The sequence below is a fragment of the Chelonia mydas genome, chromosome 9 (genome assembly GCF_015237465.2).
Source record: "Chelonia mydas isolate rCheMyd1 chromosome 9, rCheMyd1.pri.v2, whole genome shotgun sequence".
Classification (NCBI taxonomy): domain Eukaryota; kingdom Metazoa; phylum Chordata; order Testudines; family Cheloniidae; genus Chelonia; species Chelonia mydas.
In genome coordinates, this window is record NC_057855.1 from 6121488 (window position 1) to 6146506 (window position 25019).

At 43.5% G+C, this 25019-nt stretch overlaps 1 protein-coding gene across 12 annotated transcripts in view; it reads left to right on the forward strand.

Annotated features, from left to right (window-relative positions):
• Positions 1–766: 766 nt before the first annotated feature.
• Positions 767–25019, forward strand: part of ARMC9 (armadillo repeat containing 9) — a 118651-nt gene continuing 94398 nt past the window's right edge. For 5 of the 12 annotated variants that reach the window (XM_043522323.1, XM_043522326.1, XM_037908675.1 and 2 more), the window contains exons 1-7: positions 773–903; positions 2807–2894; positions 4324–4449; positions 7307–7477; positions 9435–9590; positions 13389–13481; positions 14827–14851. In XM_043522323.1, coding sequence (XP_043378258.1) covers positions 2841–2894; positions 4324–4449; positions 7307–7477; positions 9435–9590; positions 13389–13481; positions 14827–14851 — 625 coding nt within the window. In that variant the 5' untranslated portion in view covers positions 773–903; positions 2807–2840. Of the gene's footprint in view, positions 904–1567; positions 1960–2806; positions 2895–4323; positions 4450–7306; positions 7478–9434; positions 9591–13388; positions 13482–14826; positions 14852–25019 lie in introns of those variants that run through there. The other 7 variants (XM_043522328.1, XM_043522329.1, XM_043522324.1 and 4 more) reach the window with 5 other exon arrangements.

A 25019-nucleotide genomic window follows, 5' to 3' on the forward strand; every position in this document is an offset into this window, starting at 1 on the left:
CTCAGGGGGGTGAGCTGTAACGCACCAGTGTGGACAGGGCACCAGCCTGGGCGCTACCCCCCTGGTGGAGGTGGTTTGTTTAGGGTGCTGGGAGGGCTCTCTCCCAGGGCTCTGCCTCGACCACCCCCGTTAAAGAGCTGCCAGTGTAGACTAGCCTTGAGTTAGGCTGCCACATTCAAAGTTAGAGATTCATAAAATAGCTAAAAGTGTCACTGTTCTTGCTGGGGTGAGAATATGATGGAGTCAGGGGGACCTCCTGGTTCCCTTCTAAGAAGTGACCCTGCACACAGCCCTTTGCTCCCTCTCTGCCTCAGTTTCCCCCTCTGTACAATGGGGGCTCTTGCTTACCATGCGGGGTAATGCGAAGGGCCTGTTTCCGAATGGCTCGAGTTTCAGAAGCGCTGGGCCAGCACCGGGGGGCGGGGAGGGGCACCGACCTGGGGGTGAGACCCCCGGATTCTCTTCCCAGCCGGCCAGCTGTGTAGCCTGGGGCACGTCTCTTCCCCTCTCCTCAGCTGCCCCCCCCCCAGAGTTGTCCAGTCGGTGAGCTCTGAGGACGGGGCTGCGCACACGGGCAGCGCCGGGCGCCACTGAACCCCCCCGGCTCGGCCGTGCTAGGCGCTGTACACCCGCTGGGACAGGCGGCGCCCGGCCCGGCGCTCCCCCGCCCCCCTCGGCTAGGGGGAGCTGCGCGGGGCAGGGGAGCCCCCCCCGGCCTCAGGCATCCAGCCCCCTCCCACCCTGGCCCCTCTCTGTCACATGATCCCGGCCAACGCCCCCTACCTCCGGATTGGCTGCGCGGTATCACGTGACCCCGGCCTCAGCACGGGAGGGGGGGCTGCCGTTGCCAGGCAACACCGCAGCGGGCCGGGGAGCGGCCTGGTCGGACCCGAAGCGGAGCAGGTAGGAGGCTCCGGCCCCCGGGTAGCGAGACCTCCCCGCCTACAGGGATGGGGGGACGCCCCGGGCGGGCTCCCCCCTCCAGCTCTTGGGGAGGGGGCTTCCCCCACCTATCCTGGGCGGGATTAATGGGAGCCCCCCCCGCCCATTCTGGGGATGAGGGTCAGCCTGCCTGCCCTGGGGTGGGTGGCTGTGATGGGGTTTCCCCCGCCAGCCTTGGTGGCGAGGGGTTCCCCACGTGGGGTGGGGTGGCTGTGGGGGGGGGGGGCTCCCCTTCCTTCCCTCCCTCCCTCCCTCCCCCGGAAGGTTCAGGCCCAGCCCTTAGCCAAAGTGGGGGTGCCGCAGAAATGGGGCTTCTCCCCCACTTCTCTCCCCGCTCCTCCATCCAGTCTCTTCCCAGGCTCCAGCTCCGCGGCCCTGCCTGTGGGAAAGGGGGTGACTAATAATGGCCAGGCTGAGGGGTACGGGGCGGGGGTCTAGCTCATATTCTGCTTTGTGGGTCATCAGCACCAGCGGTCAAGGCTGGCACCACAGCGTCGCTGGCCACAGGTGACCGCAAGCCCAGCCAGCCTAGAATATTCAGTCTGGCTTTACTCTTCCATTAGCAGCCGGCTACGGCATCCGTGCTTTTCCCTGCGCGCGCACACGTTTACGTTTTGTACAACAGGAACCAATAAAGATTCTCACTATTGTGCCATTGTCAAAACCGCCACCTGTGTTCTTATGCCCCCATTTATCCATGGTGACGTTGATTTACTAGCACCGGCTAGTTTCCGGGTATGCGGTTGAACCTGCTTTGCTGATGTAAACTGATCTAATTTCGTATGAAGGTCTTTAATGGAGATTTAGGCCCCCAATCTGCTAAGGCGCTGGCCAGGCATATCCCTGCATTTGTGAGACTCTCCACTGGAGTCAATGGGTCTCCAAGGAGACGGGCTAGCTGGTTCTTTGCAGGACTGGGGCTGAAATATGGAGCACCAAGAAGATATATTTACAGAATTCCTTTTTGGAGCATTACTGGAAATAAGGTGGACCAGTGTTCCCAAACTTTTTATTAAAGTGACCCATCAACTGTACTTTGTCTTTTTATGCGACCCACCCAGTGTCCAAATTCATGGCGGGGCTGGGGGCGAAAATCATAGGCCAACATCCTTTTCCTTCCCGTCTGCTACCTCCTCCTTGCCTTGCCAATGGGGTACTGACAGGTCACCCAAAACACATAGATGCTGGAACTAGGGGTGCAGGGTGTGCTGCAACTTGAAGTGGTTGCAGTGCGGGGCAGGGGTCCCCTGGCTTGAAGTGGTTTCTATTATGCACAGGATTTACAGTTTGGTTCAACGGCTCTCAGCACCCCCACTATAAAAATTGTTCCAGCAACCCTGCCACAGCATCATCCTCCATCCCATTACCACAATCCTAATCATGGCCTGGTCCAGAAGGGAGGCTGCGGGGTGGTGGTGGGTGGATTGGTTGGTTGGAGAGCAAGCCTGTCCTGCACTCAGGCACTCAGCCCATGGTGGCACTTTCTGTCCCATGAAGCTGGGCTCAGCTCCTTGCTCCTGGCTTTGGGACCTGGCACACAGGGTTTCAGTGACGCTCAGGTTTGGCTGAGCCAAATCAGTGGCGGTGCAACCCTGTGTACCAGGTCTCAATGCCTGGAGTGGGGAGCCAGGCCAAGCTCCAGGAGACAGGAGTCTCTGCTTCCTGATGATTGGGGGGATGGGCGCTTTCTCCACAAACCCCCTTTCCTGGGGCCTCCCTTCTGCATTGGGCCTGCAACCCATCTAGAACCTTCTGGTGACTCACTGGGCCGGGACCCACTGTTTGGGAAACATTCTGATAGATAACGTGTGAATGATAGATAACTAGTGGTATTAATAATTCAATGTGTTTTGATGACTTGTAGGTCTTTCTTCAGTGAGACTCAGCAGTAACCTTTAATGATGGGAGACGTCCTAGCTTATGAAGCCGAGTTACTTGGGCTGGTGAAAGAGGTAGATGTTTACTACGGAATAAAAAAGAAGAAATCATCTGGTGCCTGCATTTAGGGATGGGGGAAGGGGCAGATTTGTAACTGTTAGGCATTGATGCTGCCATTACTCTATGTGAGTAGATGCTTGCGGCTGTATGGAGTCCCACTGATGGGGCACTCACTGCTTGCATGGAGCTCATTGCAAAATCAGGACCTTAGTTAAAGGAACACTATCAACTAACTTTGGACCCAAAAGGTTTCATTTTAAAAAGGATTTGCAAAACATAACATAAATAGAATTGTGTTAATGAAATTTTTAAAATAAACAGTGAAAAGCATTTGTTTAATCCTTCGCTGTGGTGTTAGACTCACAGACCAAATATACTAGTACCTGAGAATTAGAAAGTGAAATGTACCAGTCCCCTGTTATTGTCTAACGTGAGGCTCTGATCCTACAAAGAGTTAAAATATATACTTAACATTATACACTGTGATTAGTGCCTTCAGTGGGACTATTTGCAGTGTATGAAGTTGAATAAAGTGTATAAGTCTTTATAGGATTGGGGTATATCCAAAATGTAACAAACAAGAAAACAGCATGAATGGTGAAACATCAACATACATTATTTAAATTTTAATCTTCTCGGTATCAATAACACAGATAAGAATTTTCTCTTTTAAATTAGTTTTAAGTTAAGGCTTTGCTGTGGTACAGCCACCTGTTTAGCCCTGTGCCACAAACAGTACATACAACTTGCTTCATCACGTAATTGACATATCTTTTCTCCTTACTCTGGTGACAGAGGCTTCACTCTTGTGATTTGGTTTCTCTCTTTTTACACTTTCATACCAACAGTTTTTAGTCTATATTTGTACTTTATGAATTTCTCATGAAATGGTAAAGCCAAACACAGGATTTTCCATAATTGGACGCACCAGATTGTTGTTCCATCCAAATGTGTGTCCTGCCTCTAACACTGGCTAATACTTCAGAGGCAGGCAAATCTCCCCCAAACCCTGTAATGTGGCTAGTTTTGTACATTTTGGATGGAGGAGGGAGAAATCTTTCTGGACCTTTTGCAGCTTGGCCTGAAGAATGTGGTTTGCTTAAGTTAAGATATTATGAGTGATGGTAAAATTATCAGATCTTTTAAAATTCAGCCACAACATTTGTCTGATTCTCTTGAAGCTAGAGGTCCCATTACCTGTAGATGACGATACCTTCAGAAAGTGTTAATTACAATAAAGTTATGTGACTATCTGTTCAACCAAGCTTAAAAAAACTGTTGCATTACTGGTTATTAGTTGCTTTTCTTGATTTTAAAAAAAATCAACTGACTATAGTAAAGCTTTGTAGCAAACCTTTAAATAAGTTTGGCTATTCATTGGTCACTGTTTTAAACATTAAAAAGCTTAGAGTTTGTTATCTATGTGTGTTCTTGTGTCTTTAGTATTTAGACTTTGCAGAGTTTGAAGACACAGTGAAAACGTTTACAAAGGAATGTAAAATAAAAGGGAAGCCATTACCTAAAACAGCAGGTGGTTCCTTGAGAGACTCAAAGGCTTTGATTATCCAGGTAACAAATCTTTTATATTTGGTTTGACTAGCTAATGATCAGAACAGGTAGAGAGCACTGTACTATTACATCAGTTGAAATAATCTGAAATGCTTAAGCTAACTTTTGGTTTAAACAGGAGTAGGCTGATAGCAGGGTATTTTCAGTGAAAGAATCTCAACTCAAATTCACCCCATCAGGAACCAGAGTCCTACAGAACTCAAGGTCTAAATTTTCAAATGCGACTCATGAATTTGGGTGGCTCAGTTTTTGGGTTTCCAGATTGACGCTCATTGGAAGGGTCTGATTTTCAGTAGAGCTGGGTGAAACTTTTCATACAAAACTTTTGTTTGGCAAATAATGATGAGTCAGCAACACCTGAAAGTTTCATGAATTCCAGTCAATTTTGTCAAATTATTTTGGGGTTTTAAAAAAAAAGAAATTCTGAAAAAATCAAAACGTTTAGATTTTTTTCAGTTCAAAATGACTTTTTGTTCCAAAATTCTCTTTTAATTTAATTTAATTTAATTTGTTTCAATATTTGGAAAATGTTTCGTTTTGGTTTGACCAACACTGAACTCCTTTCCTGTGTTTTCGGCATTGCCAGAGAGTCAAAACATCTGCTTTTTTCCATGCTCCGCTACTGAACTCCCACCTTCATAAAACCAGGCATCTTTAAGACAAGTCAAATAGGATGCCCAAAGCTGAGGCACCCAAAATCACGAGACACTATGGTCTGGCTACGGGCCTTGATGGTCATGTTATGTCTCAAGTTGATGAGGAGGGTAGGAGTGGGTTGTTGCAAAGTTGTTATTCCTAATGGTTAGGAGGATGTTGTTGTTAATATTTTGAAATGTTCTGAATGTTTCTGGATAAAATTATCTGTAAATGTGCTCTAGAATATAGGATAGGCACACTTTACAAAACAAAATACATCCATCCATCATGTTAACTTATTAAAATATATCCAGGAATTATGTACTCCCTCTGCTCCTGGGACTCTACCTCATTATTATGAAGACATGGATAAACTGATACGTCTGGATCTAATGTTTCTTCCTGTACCCCCCGTATTATTTTTTTGCATACTAATCATAGTTAGAGAAGGAAAGGGGAAGGATAAATGATGAGGAGTGAGTGAAAGTTGGGCAGAGTTTCATATCCATCTTACAGAGAGATTTTAAGGTGTGATTATTATTATTTTTTTGAGTGAGATAGGACAACGGAAATAATGTGAAGGCCTCCCAACCTTGGAGGGTTGTGGAAAGGAGATGAACAAGAAGCAGAGTGAGTGAGTGGAGGTGTAGGATAATGTGAAGGCCAAGAGGTTTAATGAAGGAAGTTAACAAATAATTTTGAAAACCAAGAGGGCATTTTTTTAATTGGATCTGGAGATGGCCGGGAAACCAGTGAAGGTGATGGAGGAAAGAGGTTGTTATGACTGAGTTTTCTAGAACAAGAGAGAGGCTTGCAGTGTTCTGAACTCTCTGAGGTTTGGTAAATAGGGATTTAAGAAGACCATAAATTGAATTAATTGTGATGAGGAGTAATCGAACCATGAATGTGGATTATTTTTCAGAGACTGGGAGATGGTAAGGGTGAATTCTAGCTAAGTTGTGTTCTAGAGGTGGGGATAGACAAATTTATTCATCAGGGAGAGCAGAGAGATACGGGCAATTTTGGAATCTAGGATGACTCCCAAGGTTTCTAACTGTAGTAGGGTAGGGGGTCTAAGGTCAGGTGAGTGTACATGAAAAACAGAGGACTCTAGTACAGGGATCAGCAACCTTTCAGAAGTGACAGGTTTCAGGGTAGCAGCCATGTTAGTCTGTATCCGCAAAAAGAACAGGAGTACTTGTGGCACCTTAGCTCATCTTAATTAATTAGCCTCTTACAGTTGGTATGGCTACTTCCACCTTTTCATGTTCTCTGTATGTATGTATATGTATATCTTCTTACTATATGTTCCATTCTATGCATCCAATGAAGTGGGCTGTAGCCCATGAAAGCTTATCCTCGAATAAATGTGTTAGTCTCTAAGGAGTCACAAGTACTCCTGTTCTTTCAGAAGTGGTGTCCCAAGTCGTCTTCATTCATTTATTCTCTCTAATTTAAGGTTTCACGTGCTAGTAATACATTTTAACATTTTTAGAAGGTCTCTTTCTATAAGTCTATAATATATAAGTAAACTATTGTTGTATGTAAAGTAAATAAGGTTTTTAAAATGTTTAAGAAGCTTCATTTAAAATTAAATTAAAATGCAGAGCCCCCCGGACTGGTGGCCAGGACCCGGGCAGTGTGAGTGCCACTGAAAATCAGCTCCTGTGCTGCCTTTGGCATGCATGCCATAGGTTGCCTACCCCTGCTCTAATATTTAGAAATATTTCATAGCGGTAGTTACCATACAGCCAGGAGCTGATAGTGAAGACCTGAAGATAGCTGGGGGATAAGGAGAGTCAGAGAGAAAGTCCAGGGACATATACATTTGTGGATCACTTCTATAGAAGTGATGAGAGAGGCTGATGTTAAGAAAAACAAACCCCTGAAGGAGAAGCTACCAAAAAAGAAAATGAATGAAAAGAGACATATCTGAGGAGGGGGCAAGTTTAATAAGATGCAGACACACTTGCATTGGCTGAAGTCACAAGATCAGAAGCCCGTTGAAGTGGGTTTTGTGTCTGCCATGCAGGCATTGATTCCTTGGTGATCTCTCAGTGGTGTGTCAGCTCTCTAATTGTGAGAGGCTTTGGGTAAAATTTTCAAAAACAGCTAAGAGATTTAAGTGGATTTAAATGGAACTTAAGCTTCTAAGTCAGGTACTTTTGAAAATGTTGCCCATCTATATGTGGGGTTGAATGAACTCTCTTCTTCTTTGCAGAAGGATCTGCTTACAGCATTTGAGGATGGAGAGCAGAAAGTTTTCTTTGAACTTTGGGAAGAGCATATTTCCTCTTCACTCCGAGACAATGAGCCTCTTGCCCAGAAGCTGGAATTTTATCTTCACATCCACTTTGCCATCTACCTCTTGAAGCACTCCGTGGGCAAGCCTGTAGGTTTGCTTTTCAGTTTGGACTTAGTTTGATTTTTGTGTGTATCTTCTCCAACCTTGGTGTTTGCCAAAACAAAATGGATTAGAATGGATTGGTCTTTAGGTATTCCCAGGCAAATCCATTCCTTCAACAGCAGCCTATATTTGAGTTTGTCTTGAAAGCAGACCCTTGAGCTAGTGAAGTGTGGAGATGAAATTATTCATTTGAACCTGATCCTATAAGGTGCTGAGTACTGTCAGGTTCCAAAGAGTTCAAAGGGAGGTCTACCTTTAAAATCTTGCCCTTGAATTCATGGGAGTTTATTTTATTCCAGTGGACATTCAGTAACCTACAAGGCAAATAAGATATGACCACCAAATTAATGAACAGAATCTACCAAACAGGAAAAACACCTCATTATGTCAAACTTCCATATTTCAAGATTGATTGACACCTCCATTTTTTTTGGTGAAAAAAGTCTTTTTTTAGCCTCATCTACCATTTCTGTTATTTTGGGTTCAGATCACCTTTTCTGCAGCTTTTAGAATGTGGTCCGAAATCCAGTTTTGTATTGTAAACATCATTTGTAACCTTAACTATGTAGTACCTCACCATAATATAGTAGAATTAATTTATTTTGGACCCTAGTAATGATACTTTATAATGGGAATAGCTTCAGGGGAATGTATAGTAACTACACAATAGAAAAGTAGCACATCAGATTGTGAAAGGTCAGTTTAAATGGGCCACCTAGTGTTAACAAAGCTGTCCACAGTGTTTAATAGGTGAGAATTGGTATCTGCTAGAATAAATGTCCCACTGTGTGAGCCTTTGCGTTCTCTCTTGTTTCTTCTCTGCTTTGTTATGACTGGACACTGTCAGGTAAAATTTGATCCGAAATGTAAGTGTTTAAAAAATGCTTAATTCTAATAGAGATGTTCCCAAGAATTTAAAATATATTCATCTGGAAAAAATGTATAAAAAGCAAAGGGTATGTTTACACTGCAATTGAACACCCAAACCAGCCCGTATCAGCTGACTCAGGCTTTGGCTGGAGCCTGGACTCTGGGACCGCAATAAAACAGCCCCGTAATTCAAGCCCCATGTGCCTGAGTCAGCTGATGTGGGTCCGCCATGGGTGTTTGTTTGTAGTGTAGACATCCCCAAATAGTCTCAGGCACTGTGTATGATCTATTCTAAACAATGCACAAGTGCAATGGTGCAAGCAGCCAGCAGATGAAACTGAGTAGTCTTTTTTTATTTTTTTATTTTTAATTGTCCAATCAATCTGAGAGAAGTCGATGAAAAGTAAATTATATTTTAAAAATTCTGTCAGTAACTAATGTGGTGTTTAGTGGCTTAAGTGAGAATGATTGTTAGTAAAAATGTTTGTTTTTTTTTAATCAACAGTTATCTCTTCTAGGTTTAGCACAGTGCTTCTTTTTAAAGCAGTTTATGAAATAAATATCTACCAGCAAAATATATTCTATGTGATATTGAGGATGATTTTTTGACCCATTGATTTTGTTCCTGTGTGGCTTTCACTATACCATGCTTGCCAGAGATACAAGAGATGGCTTATTTAACATGTTTAAAATCAAGTAGTGACTTCCTCTCCACTTGCTGAATGCGGATATGGCACTTGACCTGCAGAAATCTGCTCCAAGTGCTCAAGACTGTTTTGCTCATAAAGCAAGTGGCCCTCCCTTATTTCTCTTGGCTCCGTTGTCCTAACATCCCTTCTGTCCTTTCCTTTTGGATAAGTGACCAGGTGAAATGCTCTCTAACTAGCTAGACTGAGTGCTGTTCCCTGGGCTGGCCACTGAGAAGCACTTAGCCGTACTTGGTCAGCAGGTACTGTGGGATGGAGAATTAGTGCTTGATGTTGAATTTCGTCTTCACTTGTAGCTGCCAGCCCCCTTAAACACCCATAGAAGTTGTCTTCTAAATAATGACGCCTGTTTCTTTGTTTCCTAGGACAAAGCTGACTTTGATGAAAGGATTTCTCACTTTAAAACATACCTGGAGACGAAAGGGGCTGCACTGAGCCAGACCACAGAATTCCTCCCCTTCTATGCTTTGCCTTTTGTTCCCAACCCCATGGTCCACCCATCATTTAAAGAACTTTTTCAGGTAAATATTTGTTTTGCACAGATTTTGGTAATAATGATTTTTCTCACAGGGTGGATGGATGCTGAGTACTGTTTAGTATGGTAATGCTTTTTATTTTTTCCTTCTGCCGAAACTGTAAACCATAAAAAGGATATTTGTGGTGAGATGCAGTATAAGCGCTGTTAATAACATAGTAATGTTTTCCAGTCACTTGCATAGGCTTGTGTACTGAATGACCCCAAAGTGTTTCACAGACGGTGTGTTCATAAATAGGATCACTGTCCCACTTGCCTCTGAAATGCAGATACCTGTGGGGAACAATGTGGGAACACTGATCTATGTTTCATACTACTTTTGCGTTGCTGCCCAACAAAACCCACTGTTTCTGGGTCCCAAAGCTCAGTGAAAAGCCTGATAACTAAGGCCATGTCTACACTAGCAAGCTTACAGTAGCACACTGATACAGCTGCGCCTCTGTAAGATAGCTTGTGTAGCCGCTCTATGCCAATGGGAGAGAACTCTCCTGTAGACCTCATAAAACCACCTCAACGAGTGCCGGTAGCTGTATTAGCAGGAGAAGCTCTCCCGCCATCGTAGCGCTGTGCACACTACCACTTATGCTGGCTAAACTTATGTTGCTCAGGGGTGTGGTGTTTTGGTTTTGTTTTTTTTTTTTTCAGACCCCTGAGAGACATAAGTGGTAGTCAAGTATCAGGGGGTAGCAGTGTTAGTCTGTATCCACAAAAACAACAAGGAGTCCGGTGGCACCTTAAAGACTAACAGATTTATTTGAGCATAAGTTTTGTGGGTAAAAACCTCACTTCTGTGCCATGCATCTGAAGAAGTGAGGTTTTTACCCACGAAAGCTTATGCTCAAATAAATCTGTTCCTCTTTAAGGTGCCACCAGATTCTTTATAAGTGGTAGTGTAGACATGGCTTATGTGTAAGGAGCCTGTTGGAAATACATTTTGAGAAATGAACCCAAGCCTCCTAAGTTAATGGGGAGAAGAGGGAAAACTCTATTTCATAAGTAGTCCTCCCTCCAGAAAATGATGAGAATGCAACTGTCCCCCAACATATCCATCCAACATTTCCTATGACTTTTGTAGCAGCATTACATGGAACTTCCTTTCCAAAAAATTGAGACTCTATAGCTATGTTTAACAACTTTGTCATACCGATGTCGTTCCTGAGAGCACTTTGTCAGCTAGACATGTTTGGCCTTTGCCCTTGTATGGCTGTTTCAGAATTTACATCTTCTGTCACTGCAGAGGCAAGGTGGGAAGAAAATAAGAATGGGATTAGGGTTAAACTTCATAGGTAGATTTGATCTTTCCGCATCTCTTTTAGTTTGGAGCTTTTACATCAATTACCCTATTGACTTAATAGAGGGGGTGCGGGGTGTGTGGCGGGGAACGGCCTATATGTAAACCCACTTCCAGGTACCTGCCCAGCTTGATGGTTAGGAAAGGATGTCTAGATGACGCTAGTGGTGCTGGCTTGACCCTTGGGAAGACTGCATGCATTTGGCAACTCGCTATCCACTGCTAAGTCAGATTGAAACCAGAAAAGGAACATTCTGCCGCTTCCTTTTGGACTTGATGCAAATAATGAGAAAAGGCAAAGGGCTAGTTGGTTTCAGAGATGGGATCTGATTACTTTCTGAATTCTGTTCAGCAGCCTTTTTGCATGCTATTCTAGGAGAAACATTTCATTTATCTCCAGGATCTCACTGTCCAAGATCTTAATGCTTAGTCACTCACAGCTTCTGTGGAATCATACAATTAACATGCCTCCTTGAAAACAAGTCAGTTGCTCAATTCCAAAGTTAAAACAAACAAAAACAAAAAAGAGTCACTAAGTATTGTTAATGATAGAGACCAGATTTTTTTTAAATAGAATCCTATTGTTCTGGAAAAGGACTAAATGTATTGTCTAAAGTGCTCGCAGAGGCGACATGTAAGTGTTAAGAGCAGGGGGGCCCAATTTACAGGTTTGGGGGGCAAGTGAATGCCCAGTGCGTTGCCTCTGGATACAGGAACCTTCCAGCCTCACTTCCCTGAGCCAGGGCAGCCAATTATGCTGGCTTTTGGGGGCTGGGTCTGCAAGAGTGGGGAGTATGTGTTGCTGGACCAGCATGGGCCCTGGGCGGGGACCTCACAGCAATAAAATTTTTCCCCGGAGCTTCCACACCCTCATGGACACCTCAGCAGGGGGAGGAGAATGAGCAATGCCCCTACTCTGGTTGAGCACAGGGAACCTGTTCCCGGTGCTTTCTCCAACGACCACCCTCCAGCCCCCTCCCGTGCTTGACCCGGGGCTGCTGTTTTCGCCCCGCTAGTGTTACTTGCTGTGCGGACCCCTGCCACTGCCTTCCCAGCCGGGCTCTCGCATGCTGCACAGAAGCAGTGACCTGGAGTGGCCATCCTCACCTGGCAGAAATGGCTCTGTCCTGCTCCCTCCGCTTCCCACCTGGGTCTGGCTGCCGGGGAGAGGAGCCGAGCAAGCTGGAAACTAGTGAGGCGTAGTGTGAGAAGAACAGAGCCCTCCTTCCCCCAGCAGGCTGAGCAGTGCAAGCTTTGGAGAGGCCCGCTGAGCTGTGGTAAAGGGCCAGGAGCTGAAGGGGGTGCATTGGGCCTCTGTGGCATTTCATACAGCGCCCGGCCATGGGCTTCTTGTGGGGCCATAGGGTCAGTTCACTCTGAGCCCTGCAAGGGCAACTTGGTGCTCACAGCAACCTGAGGGGGGCATGTGACCCTACATGCACCCCCGCATGTTGCCTCTGGTGTGAGATATATTGAAATGTAATAGGCCGAAAGGTATGTAATATGCACATATTGTATACCTGGCAATACTGTATAGTATTCAATGGTGCATCATTGTCTTGAGTTCAGACTCGCAAACCTGGCAAATGTGAATCCTGTATCGTTTCCAACCTGGTGAAACCCAGGGAAACTTGAGATGTAAGAGCAGCTCTGAACACACAGAACAGCAAATCTCAGGAAGTTTTTGCTGCTTGTTGAAAAATATCAACTGTTCACCTGTTAGGTACCTTTTCAGCAAGCAGAAACCCGATTGGATGGAGGGTGATGACTGAGGAAAGGGATAGTTGGTATGGAATTTTTAAGAAACAAAGATTGTTGTTTTTCCCCCCAATTCACTGTGTTTTCTGGTGTTTAGGGGAAGATGTATCTGTCAGAAAGAAAACTGCATTCCAAACAGCGGATGATTCGTGGATTAGTCCAGTTTTCTTACAAGTTCTTGGAATCCAAACCTCTTATAGAAATGTTGTATTCTGATTCACTGACGTAAGGCCATGGCCTTTGATAGTCTAATGACAAAACGTAAACTTAAATTCCAGACTGAGTCAACTATGAAAAATTAATACGATGATTTCTATAGCTTTGTTCATTAAAGCTGAAGAATTAGCAAGGGTTCATTATTATGTTCCATTATAAATAAATGAACTTTTCTCATTCGGCTTTAATTTTTTGGCCTGATTTATTTTCATTTTTGCAATTTAATGCCTTGTGTTCCATGCACATTCAGTATGTCTGTTTTTGGGTAGCTATTTTAAAATTGAAATAAAATATTATATATGACTAAATAATAAAATAATAATAAAATATTATAAATGAAATATTTAGGATTATCGTTGAGTTGACTTGTCATTTTCTTGCATGCGTATGAGCCACTCATCAAGCAGGCTAGCTTTCATAACATTAGAGGCACAGTTTTTCACTGCAGTGCTGGCTGTGTTGCTTGCTGCTGGAAGTTGCTATGACTCCAGCTGTAATTTTTTGTTTTTTCTTTTCAAGGATTCTTGGATGCCGGAGTTAAAGACGAGGTTGGAAAAGTTCCTGTCTCTGACTCTCAAAGCCAGTCATGCCCCAAGACTTCTCACTTTATATGTATCCTTTTGAAAAATGTTTTAAAGATCATTAAATTAGACTGCCCTTTTTATAGTAATTTTGTTGAAGCAGCATGCTGCTTGTTTGCTGTGTAATCACCGTAATGTTACTAAGTTGTATTACTTACCCTGGGAAATGTTGACACACCACATTCAGAAAAGTCATTTTAAAAAAAGTTATACCAAATGTTAGGACAGCAGTCTAAATATTTGGTACCTACTGACCTGCTTGTTTACCAGATCATCATTATTTAATATAATGTGGATAGTATATCATTGTCTGAGGCACAATTCTGACATGACCTCTCTCTGGGCAACCAGTAAATCCTCGGTCTTTCTCAGAAACCCACTTCACTGGAATATTTTCAGAGCTTTCAGGAGTCCCAGAGATAATTATTTTACTAAACAAATTATGCTACATGCTTTATTTTATTTAAAAAAGCATCATCATTTCTCTAGCAGTGTCATTTAAGCCGCAGTGGGAGGCCTAATCTGCATAGTAACAGAGGTCTGACAAGATTACTGGCCCTATTTTTGCTCAGCACAGCTCACTCATGGCTAGACTGGTACCTCTCAGCCTTTCGTAAGGGGCAGCACCTAGTTGCGTAGCCCCAGGAACAAAACAGGGACCAAATTATGACTCTACAAATCCTAGCTTCAGTGGACACGAGTTGCACCATCCCTTTTCCTAGTACAGCTTCCTTTCCCCCAGCACACCAACATGGCTCCATTGGTCCTTGTAGTGGGGGCATGGCGGTAATGCCCCTTCTGTTCTGGTAATGCCTCTTCACTCTCTGCCTGCTTGGCTGGATGGAGAGCTGTGATCACTGCCCATGTTATGACTCTTCATGTGGCAAGCCCACACAGAGGAGTAAGTGGGCCTCTTATGCTTGCTTCTTCCTCTGCATGGGCGCATAGGCTGACTCATGACTGAGTCCTATGAGTTTCTTTGGTAGGAAACATTTCTTTCTATAAACCAGTTGCACAGCTTATGTCATCAATTCATATTTGATACAGTTTTTGTTTTATAACATGAGTTTGAAGCCTTTTCCTGGTGTCTGCATGCTAAGATTAGGGTTATCAAAACTCATGCTTCAGAGCATAAAATGATGTCTGCAGGAATAAGAAAAGAGGCTCTCTCATGTTTCTGTGCAACATTACACATCAGGCTAGGTGCTTCGTGGGGTTTTTCTTTTCCCCCAAAGCATTAGGCAGTAATGCCAGAAGCAGTATGGACACTGGACTTGATTGTGCCATACTGATTCAGTCCATTGGTCTATGTCCCTATCCTAAATACCCCTTAAATGGAGATATGTTTTCCTGAACTACTCTCTCTCTTACAACAGAAGGAGAATGGACAGTGCAGCAAAGGTAAATGATCAGATTTGCTAGGGAAGGTTTATACTACCAGCAGCTGTAACTGTGAGAGGAGGATAGGCCTAGGGTGAGAGGAAAGCTAATGAAATTGGGCAAAAAACGGCTTAAAATTAAGGCCCCAATCCTACAAGTTCTTATAGGAAGGACTGCATTGAAGTCAGTGGGACATTCCAGAGGCAGTTTGCCAAAGGGCCTAATGGCAGAGGTTGTATTTCCAGCTTGTTTTTAGTGACATTTTTACTTAAAAACAGATCATATGGAGGATTTGGTAAAAGGTGCATATTTAAGCTATCCTGATTAGATACAAGTTAGATTAAGTTGCTATCCTGATTAGATACAGTTTTCCTAGAATTCCTCTCCAGTATGTATTTATAGCTGTATATATATAGATCCTCTGCTCTCAAATCTTAAGTCAGTTATTCTGGAAGTTGCAGGGGTTTGCAGAGAAACAATGAGTTTTATTGTCTTTAATTCCCCTTCAGGTTTTTTCCTTTAGATTCCTAATATTGAACCAATTGGTTTAACCCTGATAAAAATGTGTTAGTTTTGGAGTAATTTTCTTGTCATATTTTGTTTATAAATGTTCAAAAGCACCCGAGCGTGTGTCTACATTGCATCTGGGAGCGAGCCTGGGTTAACAGACTTGGTTCACCAGGGTTTGCGCTAGCGTGCTACAGATAACTGTGTAGACATTGTGGCTCAGGCTGGAGTCTGGGCTCTCAAGGTCCTCTCAAGGAGGAGGTGGGCTTAAGAGTCTAAGATCGAGGTCAAATTACAGCGTCAAAGCTATGACCTGCCCGGGGTACAATCTAGACTGTTGGATGGTTGTGCACCCTTAACTCTCCAGTCTGGTGTGCCCTATGCCCTGCTTTGCTGTGTGAGTGGCCACTCTGCTCACTCACCCCAGCCTCTAGCACACAGGTCATCCCTGGACATATTCCAGAGTGCTATGCCAAGCCATTCTTGAGTTACATATAGGACGACCCTCATATATCCCTAGTCCCAGCCTTGCACCCCAAAAATGTGCACCTGACACTGCTCAAGACCCCCTAGGTCAGAGTAAGCTCATTAGTTTGTCATGCCATCAAAGGGTACAGATATGCACCAGCCTTTAAACCTGAGTAGACTCCCCAAACTTCAACCAAAACTGCACTGGCTTAGGTAAAACACTGAAATAAGTTTATTAACTATAGAAAGATAGGTTTTAAGAGACGTATAAGTGGTATAGGTATAGAAATTCAGAATTGATTACAAAAAGAAATAAAATTAGGGCTGTCAAATTATCTGACATTAACGTGTTAATTTTTTTAATGTGTGTTAATCGCAGACCCCCTGGGCGGGAGGGGAGCATGAGCTGCTTTGGAGAGCCTGTCTGGTCAGACGCAATAACACAAGCCGCCACCAGAGGGCGGGAAGAAAAGAGGCTAGAGAAAGTAACCTGGTTCTCATCCCGGCGTTTTTAAAGTAAGAACAGGACGGCCAGGGGCTCGCCCGAGCCTCCCCGCCCCGAGCTCCACGCCCCCTAAGCTGAGGCTGATCCTCTCCCCCGCCACCCCGCTGTCTCAAGCTCTGCACCGCCCAGGGGTCAGCTCTGAAGCCAGCACTGCCTGCCAGCAGCAAATTTCTCCACTTTCCTGCTGCTGGGCAATGCTGCCTTTAGCTGGTCCCCGGGCAGCCACCTCTCTCTGCTCTGCCTTGCAGCCAGGACAAATAACCAGGTTTGGCAAAGAAGTAAGGACATGAGGGACAGAGCTGGAAATGGGGACTGTCCTGGCCAAAACAGGACGTATCGGCACCCTAGCCAGCCGGGGCCCTATTGTTCCCAGCTGGCCCCTCACTCCTGGGACCAACCCCCCTGCGTTGTGCCCCATTCCCTTTAATAGGCTGTTTGCTCCGGAGGTACCCCATAGAGAACATGGGCCTGGTGAGCTCAGCCTCCCTGTACCAGCCTCTCCTCCCCTGCAGTATGATGAGTCCCCGAGGTAAAATCCACCCTCCCATGCAAAGAAAGACTCACTTAGCTGAAGGGAGCCCACCTAGCTCAGTAAAAGGAGGTGAGCCTGATGAGCCCAGTACTAGAAACTACCTTTCCAGAAACAGCAGCAAAACACCTCCCTCACCCTCGTCCTGTGCCAAGTCATTGCTTGCTCCCCCGCCAACACATCGTTACCCCTTGTCCTCCCAGAACCTCCTCCTGCACAAGTCATTGCTTACTTCCCCCCTGCCCTGTCCTCTCCCAACACTGAATGCTTGTTTGTCTGAGTGACTGGCTGAACAAGAAATAGGACTGAGTGACTTGTAGGCTCTACAGTTTTACATTGTTTTATTGTTAAGTGCAGTTATTCTTTTTTACATAATTCTACATTTGTAAGTTCAACTTACATGATAAAGAGATTGCACTACAGTACTTCAGTGTGGTGAATTGAAGTTTCTTTTTTACAGTGCAAGTGTTTGTAATCAAAAATAAATATCAAGTGAGCACTGTACACTTTGTATTCTGTGTTGTAATTGAAATAAATATATTTTAAAATATAGAAAACATCCAAAAATATTAAAATAAATCGCATTCTATTATTGTTTAACAGTGCGATTAATCCCAATTAATTTTTTTTAATCGCTTGACAGCCCTAAATAAAAGATAAAATCCCAGTCTAATTCCTAAACTTTATCAAGCTAAGTCAAATTTGAAGTGGATGGTTTGTCTTATGCAAAAACTTACAGCAGTCTGTGCTAACTGGAAACCACGCCCCCCACTACAAATGTTTTTATCTTCCAAAAGATCTTATTGCATTCAGTGTACGTGAGGGAGAAGAGGTGACATGGTAATGTCGTTGTCCCTTATTTATACTCTCCTCCAGGTGCTGGAAAGATCCTTGCTGTATCCTGGGGCTTAGGCAGCCCTATGGTGTACATGCTCCAGCAACTGTCTTGTGTGTGAATTGTAAATCTCTTGTTTTCAACTCTCCTGCTGGTGCATGGCTGGTGATGGTACTCTGACACCTGGCTGGGTGTTGGTCACTCCTAGAGTGCTACTGAAGAGCTAGTCTCTGGGTGTTTCCCAGACTCTTAACATGTTTCAGTAACAAACATGTAGCAAAATCTCCTAATGATACATAACATTTTGACAGAACAATGATGCTCAACAGATTATAACTTTCCAAATGATACCTCACAAGGCATACTTTGTACAAAACATATCATCATAGCGGTGAATATGGGGGTTTTGGGGTGCTATTTTGAGATACAGTGCCTCACAAAAGCAACCTCTACACAGCTACTTTTAGCGCATTAGGGTAAGTTCTGCAGAGGACTCACAGTGAGATCCATAGTACAGGCTCACTCCCAGGTGCAATGCAGGCATACCCTAAGGGAGTGGAGCCTAGGTTTCCCTGAATGTCAGTGCGTCTTAAGCACCTGAGTGCTTAAGTCACTTCAGAAAATGAAACTTAGGCTTCTAAATCACTTAGTTGCTTCTGAACATTTTCCCTATGTTCTCTTATATTATGTTGGTTTATTTTACTCTGAGGATTTATTTTTTGTATTCTGCTAATTTGGTTTATTAAAACAAATGAGGTTTGTCTTCTAATGTTGGACGTTTCCGTCATTTGCTTCATTATTTTGTGTTTTGTGTTTCATTTGATTTTATTAAGTAACAGAGGCATCTTTCTAGCTTGTACTTTTCCAAAAGTGAGAGTACTGAGGAAATTACTCCTTTCTGAAATATTAATTTGTTCTCCTGACTTCGGTTATGAGTCTGCATGGGTGTGCCTGTGTAGCTCTGATGGCAGTTTCAGGCCTTAATATGTAGCTCTGTTTTATTCCTTAGAATTTAGGTCTGTTTAGACTTTAAAAAAGATTGTTTGAGGCCTGCTTCATCTAAAGGGAATTGGGTCTGAGGTGTGAGCTTTGTGACGTGCTTCCAAAATCTCCTGCAGAAGACTCACAGTGAGATCCATAGTACAGGCTCACTGTTGGAGACATGAGTGAGTGTTTGCTTTATCAATGAAGTAGAAATGCAAACAAAATTAATAAGGGACACATGAATGAAATGTAGCATGGCAAAGAGTTCTGAACACAGCCTTTTGTAAACCGTTGCCAGTCATTAGTCTCTGACATGCTGAAGCACTTTGAGGTTAGACGAGATGGTGTAAATGCTCTGGAGGATGTGCTGGAGAGTTTAGAGTGTTTACCTTTCCTGATTAACCTGCTGGATGCTCTGGCTCCTCACCTGTTTGCCACAAGACATTTTTTACCTGTATGGTTTTAAAAGCTGTCTGGGTGGTGTGCTTACCTTACAATTTCCCCTGTAGGTTTTTTGTTTGATTAGGCAGATCTGAAGAACTACAAAATGTTGGTGCTGTACAAGCAAAGCCCCAGGAATAGGCACTGACTCTGTAGGTGCTCCAGGGCTGGAGCACCACAGAAAAAAAAACAGTGGGTGCTCAGCACCTACCAGACACAGCTGTTTGGCGGCACCCGTGATCAGCTAATCGGGGGTGCCGCCAAGGACCTGTTCAATGATGCCTCCAAAGAGCTGATCAGCGGCTCAAGTGGGGCGGAGAGCAGCGAATGGGTGGGGGCCTCGGGGAGGGGATGGAGTGGGAACAGAAAGAGGTGGAGCAGAGTAGGGGTGGGAAGGGTCGGGGCCTTGGGGGAAGGGGTGGCATGGGGGTGTGGCCTCAGGACAGAGGAGGGGTGGAGCACCCCCAGGGAAAACGAAAAGTCAGCATCTATGGCCCCCAGGCTTTGCTTGTATCCTGGGTACTTAAAGGAAAATTGAGGAAATAGCATCTTTGGAGATTGACTAGCAGCTTTCTTTTGTATTTCCTGTTGACAAAAACAGTGGCAAGGTTCACACCCATGAATCCATTTTTATAACCTCATAGCATAGATTTTTCTTGTGATGTATTGTGTTTTATTCTGTGATGTGAAGACTATGTGGGGCCTTCTGAAATGGAGATTTAGTTTGACAGATGAAAAACAAAAACAACTGAACTTGGAAGGCTACCAAGATGTCCAGGTTCCTAGTTTGAAAGCTAGTAAACCTTTCAGCAGATGACAATGGTTAATTCCTAAAAAATGAGATCTACGGATAGTACAAAGCAGCACAGTGCAAAGTGTATAAAATAAAATTTCTGTAGCATCGTGTGGTCTGCATGTGTGGAAAGAATTCTTAAATGTTGAGATGCTTAAATACGTTCCGTGGGATGTACAGGCATTTGAGTGTGTAGTTTTTCCTGCTGACCATAGTTCCAAGAGTTATTCTCATCACTGAAAATGTTCCCCATCAAACTTATGAAAAGCAAATGAACAATGAGTGGATATATGTTTCATGAGTAATATGTTGCAAAGTATTCTCTGTGTGAACATCTGTCTTTGGATATGTCCAATGGAAATGGTCTTAAATAGGAATCTCCATCATTGGAGGTTAAGAACAGGGTAGACAAACACACCTGTCCGGGATGGTCTAGGTTTTTTTTTGTCCTGCCTCAACGTGTGGGGGCTGGACTTGATGGCTTCTCGAGGACCCTTCCAGCCCTACATTTTTGTAATTCTATGAATATTTTATAGTTTAGGCAATTGTGTAATTAGATTCCCTCAGTAAGTTTGCTTACCATGTTGTCATTTCGAAGTTTTGTCCATTTCAAAGTTTTTAATTACCCAGACATCTGTTGGGAAAATAACACAGCAGGGCATGGATTATCCAATAAGTTCTTGGAATGTATTGGAGAAATTTTTTTATTTCAGAAGGTGGAGACAGCTACCAGGGGAGAGGCTGTTCTAGATTTGATTTTGACAAATAGGGAGGAACTGGTTGAGAATTTGAAAGTGGAAGGCAGTTTGGGTGAAAGTGATCCTGAAGTGATAGAGTTCATGGTTCTAAGGAATGGTAGGAGGGAAAACAGCAAAATAAAGACAATGGATTTCAAGAAGGCAGATTTTAGCAAACTCAAGGAGTTGGCAGGTATGATCCCATGGGAAGCAAGTCTAAGGGGAAAAACAATAGAAGACAGTTGGCAGTTTTTCAAAGAGACATTATTAAGGGCACAAGAGTAAACCATCCTACTGCATAGAAAAGACAGGGAGTATGGCAAGAGGCCACCCTGGCTTAACCAGGAGATCTTCAATGATCTAAAAATCAAAAAGGAGTCCTAAAAGAAGTAGAAACTAGGTCAACTTACAAAGGATGAATATAAACAAACAACACAAGTATGTAGGGACAAAATTAGAAAGGTCAAGGCAAAGAACGAGATCAAATCAGCTAGAGACATAAAGTGTAACAAGACAATATTCTACAAATACATCAGAAGCACGAGGAAGACCAAGGACAGGTTAGGCCCATTACTCAATGTGGGGAGAGGGGTGAATAATAACAGAAAATGTGGAAAAGGTAGAGGTGTTTAATGACTTCTTTGTTTCGGTTTTCACGCAGAAGGTTGGTGGTGATTGGACATCTAATGTAGTGAATGCCAATGAAAATGAGGTCGGATCAGAAGAGGCTAAAATAGGGAAAGAACAAGTTAAAATTACTTGGACAAATTAGATGTCTTCAAGTTACCAGGGCCTGATGAAATACATCCTAGAATACTCAAGGAGCTGACTGAGGAAATATCTGAGCCATTAGCAATTATCTTTGAGAAGTCATGGAAGACGGGAGAGATTCCAGAGGACTGGAAAAGGGCAAATATAGTGCCCATCTATAAAAAGGGAAATAAGGACAACCCAGGGAATTACAGACCATCAACTTAACTTCTGTACCTGGAAAGATAATGGAGCAAATAATTAAGCAATCAGTTTGCAAACATCTAGAAGATAATAAGGTGATAAGTAACAGTCAGCATGGATTTGTCAAAAACAAATCGTGTCAAACCAACCTGATAGCTTTCTTTGACAGGGTAACAAGCCTTGTGGATGGGGGGAAGCGGTTGAGTGGTATATATTGACTTTAGTAAAGCTTTTGATACTGTCCTGTATGACCTTATCATAAATAAACTAGGGAAATGCAACCTAGACGGAGCTACTATAAGGTGGGTGCAAAACTGGTTGGAAAACCGTGCCCAGAGAGTAGTTATCAGTGGTTCACAGTCATGCTGGAAAGGCATAACGAGTGGGGTCTTGCAGGAATCAGTTCTGGGTCAATATCTTCATCAATTATTTTGATAATGACATACAGAGTATACTTATAAAGTTTGCGGACGATACTAAGCTGGGAGGGGTTGCAAGTGCTTTGGAGGATAGGATTAAAATCCAAAATGACCTGGACAAACTGAAGAAGTGGTCTGAAATAAATAGGATGAAATTCAATAAGGACAAACGCAAAGTACTCCACTTAGGAAGGAACAATCAGTTGCACACATACAAAATGGGAAATGACTGCCTAGGAAGGAGTACTGCGGAAAGGGATCTGGGGTCATAGTGGACCACAAGTTAAATATGAGTCAACAGTGTAATGCTGTTGTAAAAAAAAAAAAAAAAAAAAAAACGAACATCATTCTGCGATGTGTTAGCAGGAGTGTTGTAATCCAGACACGAGAAGTAATTCTTCTGCTCTACTCCGCTCTGATTAGGCCTCAGCTGGAGTATTGTGTCCAGTTCTGGGCAGCACATTTCAGGAAGGAGTGGACAAATTGGAGAGAGTCCAGAGAAGAGCGACAAAAATGATTAAAGGTCTAGAAAACATGACTTCTGAGGGAAGATTGAAAAAGTTGGGTTTGTTTAGTCTGGAAAAGAGAGGATTGAGCAGGGACATAACAGTTTTCAAGTATGTAAAAGGTTGTTACAAGGAGGAGGAAGAAAAATTGTTTTTCTTAACCTTTGAGGATAGGACAAGAAGCAATGGGCTTAAATTGCAGCAAGGGAGATTTAGGTTGGACATTAGGGAAAACTTCCTAACTGTCAGGGTGGTTAAGCACTGGAATAAATTGTGTAGGGAGTTGTGGAATCTCCATCATTGGAGATTTTAAAGAACAGGTTAGACAAACACCTCTCAGGAATGGTCTAGATAATTAGTCTTGCCACGAGTGCAGGGGACTGGACTAGATGACCTCTTGAGGTCCCTTCCAATTCTATGATTCTTCATTTTGCCAGATATGTATTTGATCTATGATTTGCCCAAAGATCAGCTGTTATTGGTTCCCACTGAGTTTCTGGCTATCTGCTCTAGAAAAAAATCCCCGAAATGGCTTGACTTGCAGTTGGATACAAAGATGCAGTCACAAATTGCAGCGTCCTGCATCTGCAGGATTCATTATAAGTGACTCTCAGAAAGAGGCAATTCTTTGGGAAGAGGGGAAAGAGAACTGTGAGCATACTATAATTGTCCTTTTATTCACAAACTGCAGAAAACACAGCTTAGAAGTAAGAGAATGCAGCTTCTCTGCATGCTCCACTTCATTTTCATCATTATCTGTGTATAGCCAAAAGTTTTTGAATGACTTTTTAAAAAAGATTACATAGTGACTTGTATTTTTTTTTCATTGATAGTGAAAGTTTTATGGAGCAGTTCAGTTTGAGTATTGTCCTTCTGGACAGTTTGATGTAGTTTATGATGTTTGGTGAAACAGTTTTGTCAGAAAATAATTTACTATACAATGATCTGATAGTTTTGTTCACAATTGGCCCATAACGCCTCAAAATTTAACTGGTCTGGGACTGCAAAGGATGGCTTGGAAGGTACTGAGATCAGGTGTCACAGTAACTGTAATGTTCTGAACTTCCTAAGAATTTGTGCTTGGGATATGCAGTGTAGGCATGTACCACTCTCCGAATGAGGATCTCAAAGCACTTTAGAAACAACAATTCACGTTCACAACACCCCTGTGAGGGAGGGTGGTATTATCCCCATTTTACAGAGTGGGGAAACTGAGGCAAAAGGCGGCAAAGTTACTCAAGATCACAGAACAAGTCTCTTATCAAGTAGGAAATAGGATCTAGTTCTTCTGACTCCTGGTCTTGTGTCTTAAGCACTTGTGTGTGCTTTTCCCCATGCGTTCATTTAAAGCTGCATTGTTTCATACTGGGGGAGGGATTGAATGCATTCCTGCCACTCCATAAAACTTTGACATCTGATAAAAGAAGTCCTAGTTCTGTTAAATGTGCTGTAGTAAAGTTGATCCTTGGGAATTATTCACCAGCTAGTTCCACAGTAAGTATTCAGTCTTGTTTTACAGATAAGTAAAATGCCATCTTCATACCGTAGGAGCAAAGATGGCTGAGTGTCTAGAAAAGGAGTACTTGTGGCACCTTAGAGACTAACCAGTTTATTTGAGCATGAGCTTTCGTGAGCTACAGCTCACTTCATCGGATGCATAGCATATCGTGGAAACTGCAGAAGACATTATATACACACAGAGACCATGAAACAAAACTTCCTCCCACCCCACTCCCCCGCTGGCAACAGCTTATCTAAAGTGATCATCAAGTAGAGCCATTTCCAGCACAAATCCAGGTTTTCTCACCCTTCCCCCCCCCCCCACACACATACAAACTCACTCTCCTGCTGGCAACAGCCCATCCCCCTTTGAAACCCCTCTTTATAATGCGCATGATAATCAAGGTGGGTCACCTCCAGCACTAATCCAGGTTTTCTCACCCCCCCCCACCCCACCCTTCCAAAAACCACACACACAAACTCATTCTCCTGCTGGCAACAGCTCATCTTACAATGTGCATAGCAATAATCCAAGTTTAACCAGAACGTCTTGGGGGGGGTTTTGCAGGAAAAAAACAAGGGGAGACAGGCTACCTTGCATAATGACTTAGCCACTCCCAGTCTCTATTCAAGCCCAAATTAATAGTATCCAATCTGCAAATGAATTCCAATTCAGCAGTTTCTCGCTGGAGTCTGGATTTGAAGTTTTTTTGCTTTAAGATAGCGACCCTCATGTCTGTGATTGCGTGACCAGAGAGATTGAAGTGTTCTCCGACTGGTTTATGAATGTTATAATTCTTGACATCTGATTTGTGTCCATTTATTCTTTTACGTAGAGACTGTCCAGTTTGACCAATGTACATGGCAGAGGGGCATTGCTGGCACATGATGGCATATATCACATTGGTGGATGTGCAGGTGAACGAGCCTCTGATAGTGTGGCTGATGTTGTTAGGCCCTGTGATGGTGTCCCCTGAATAGATATGTGGGCACAGTTGGCAACGGGCTTTG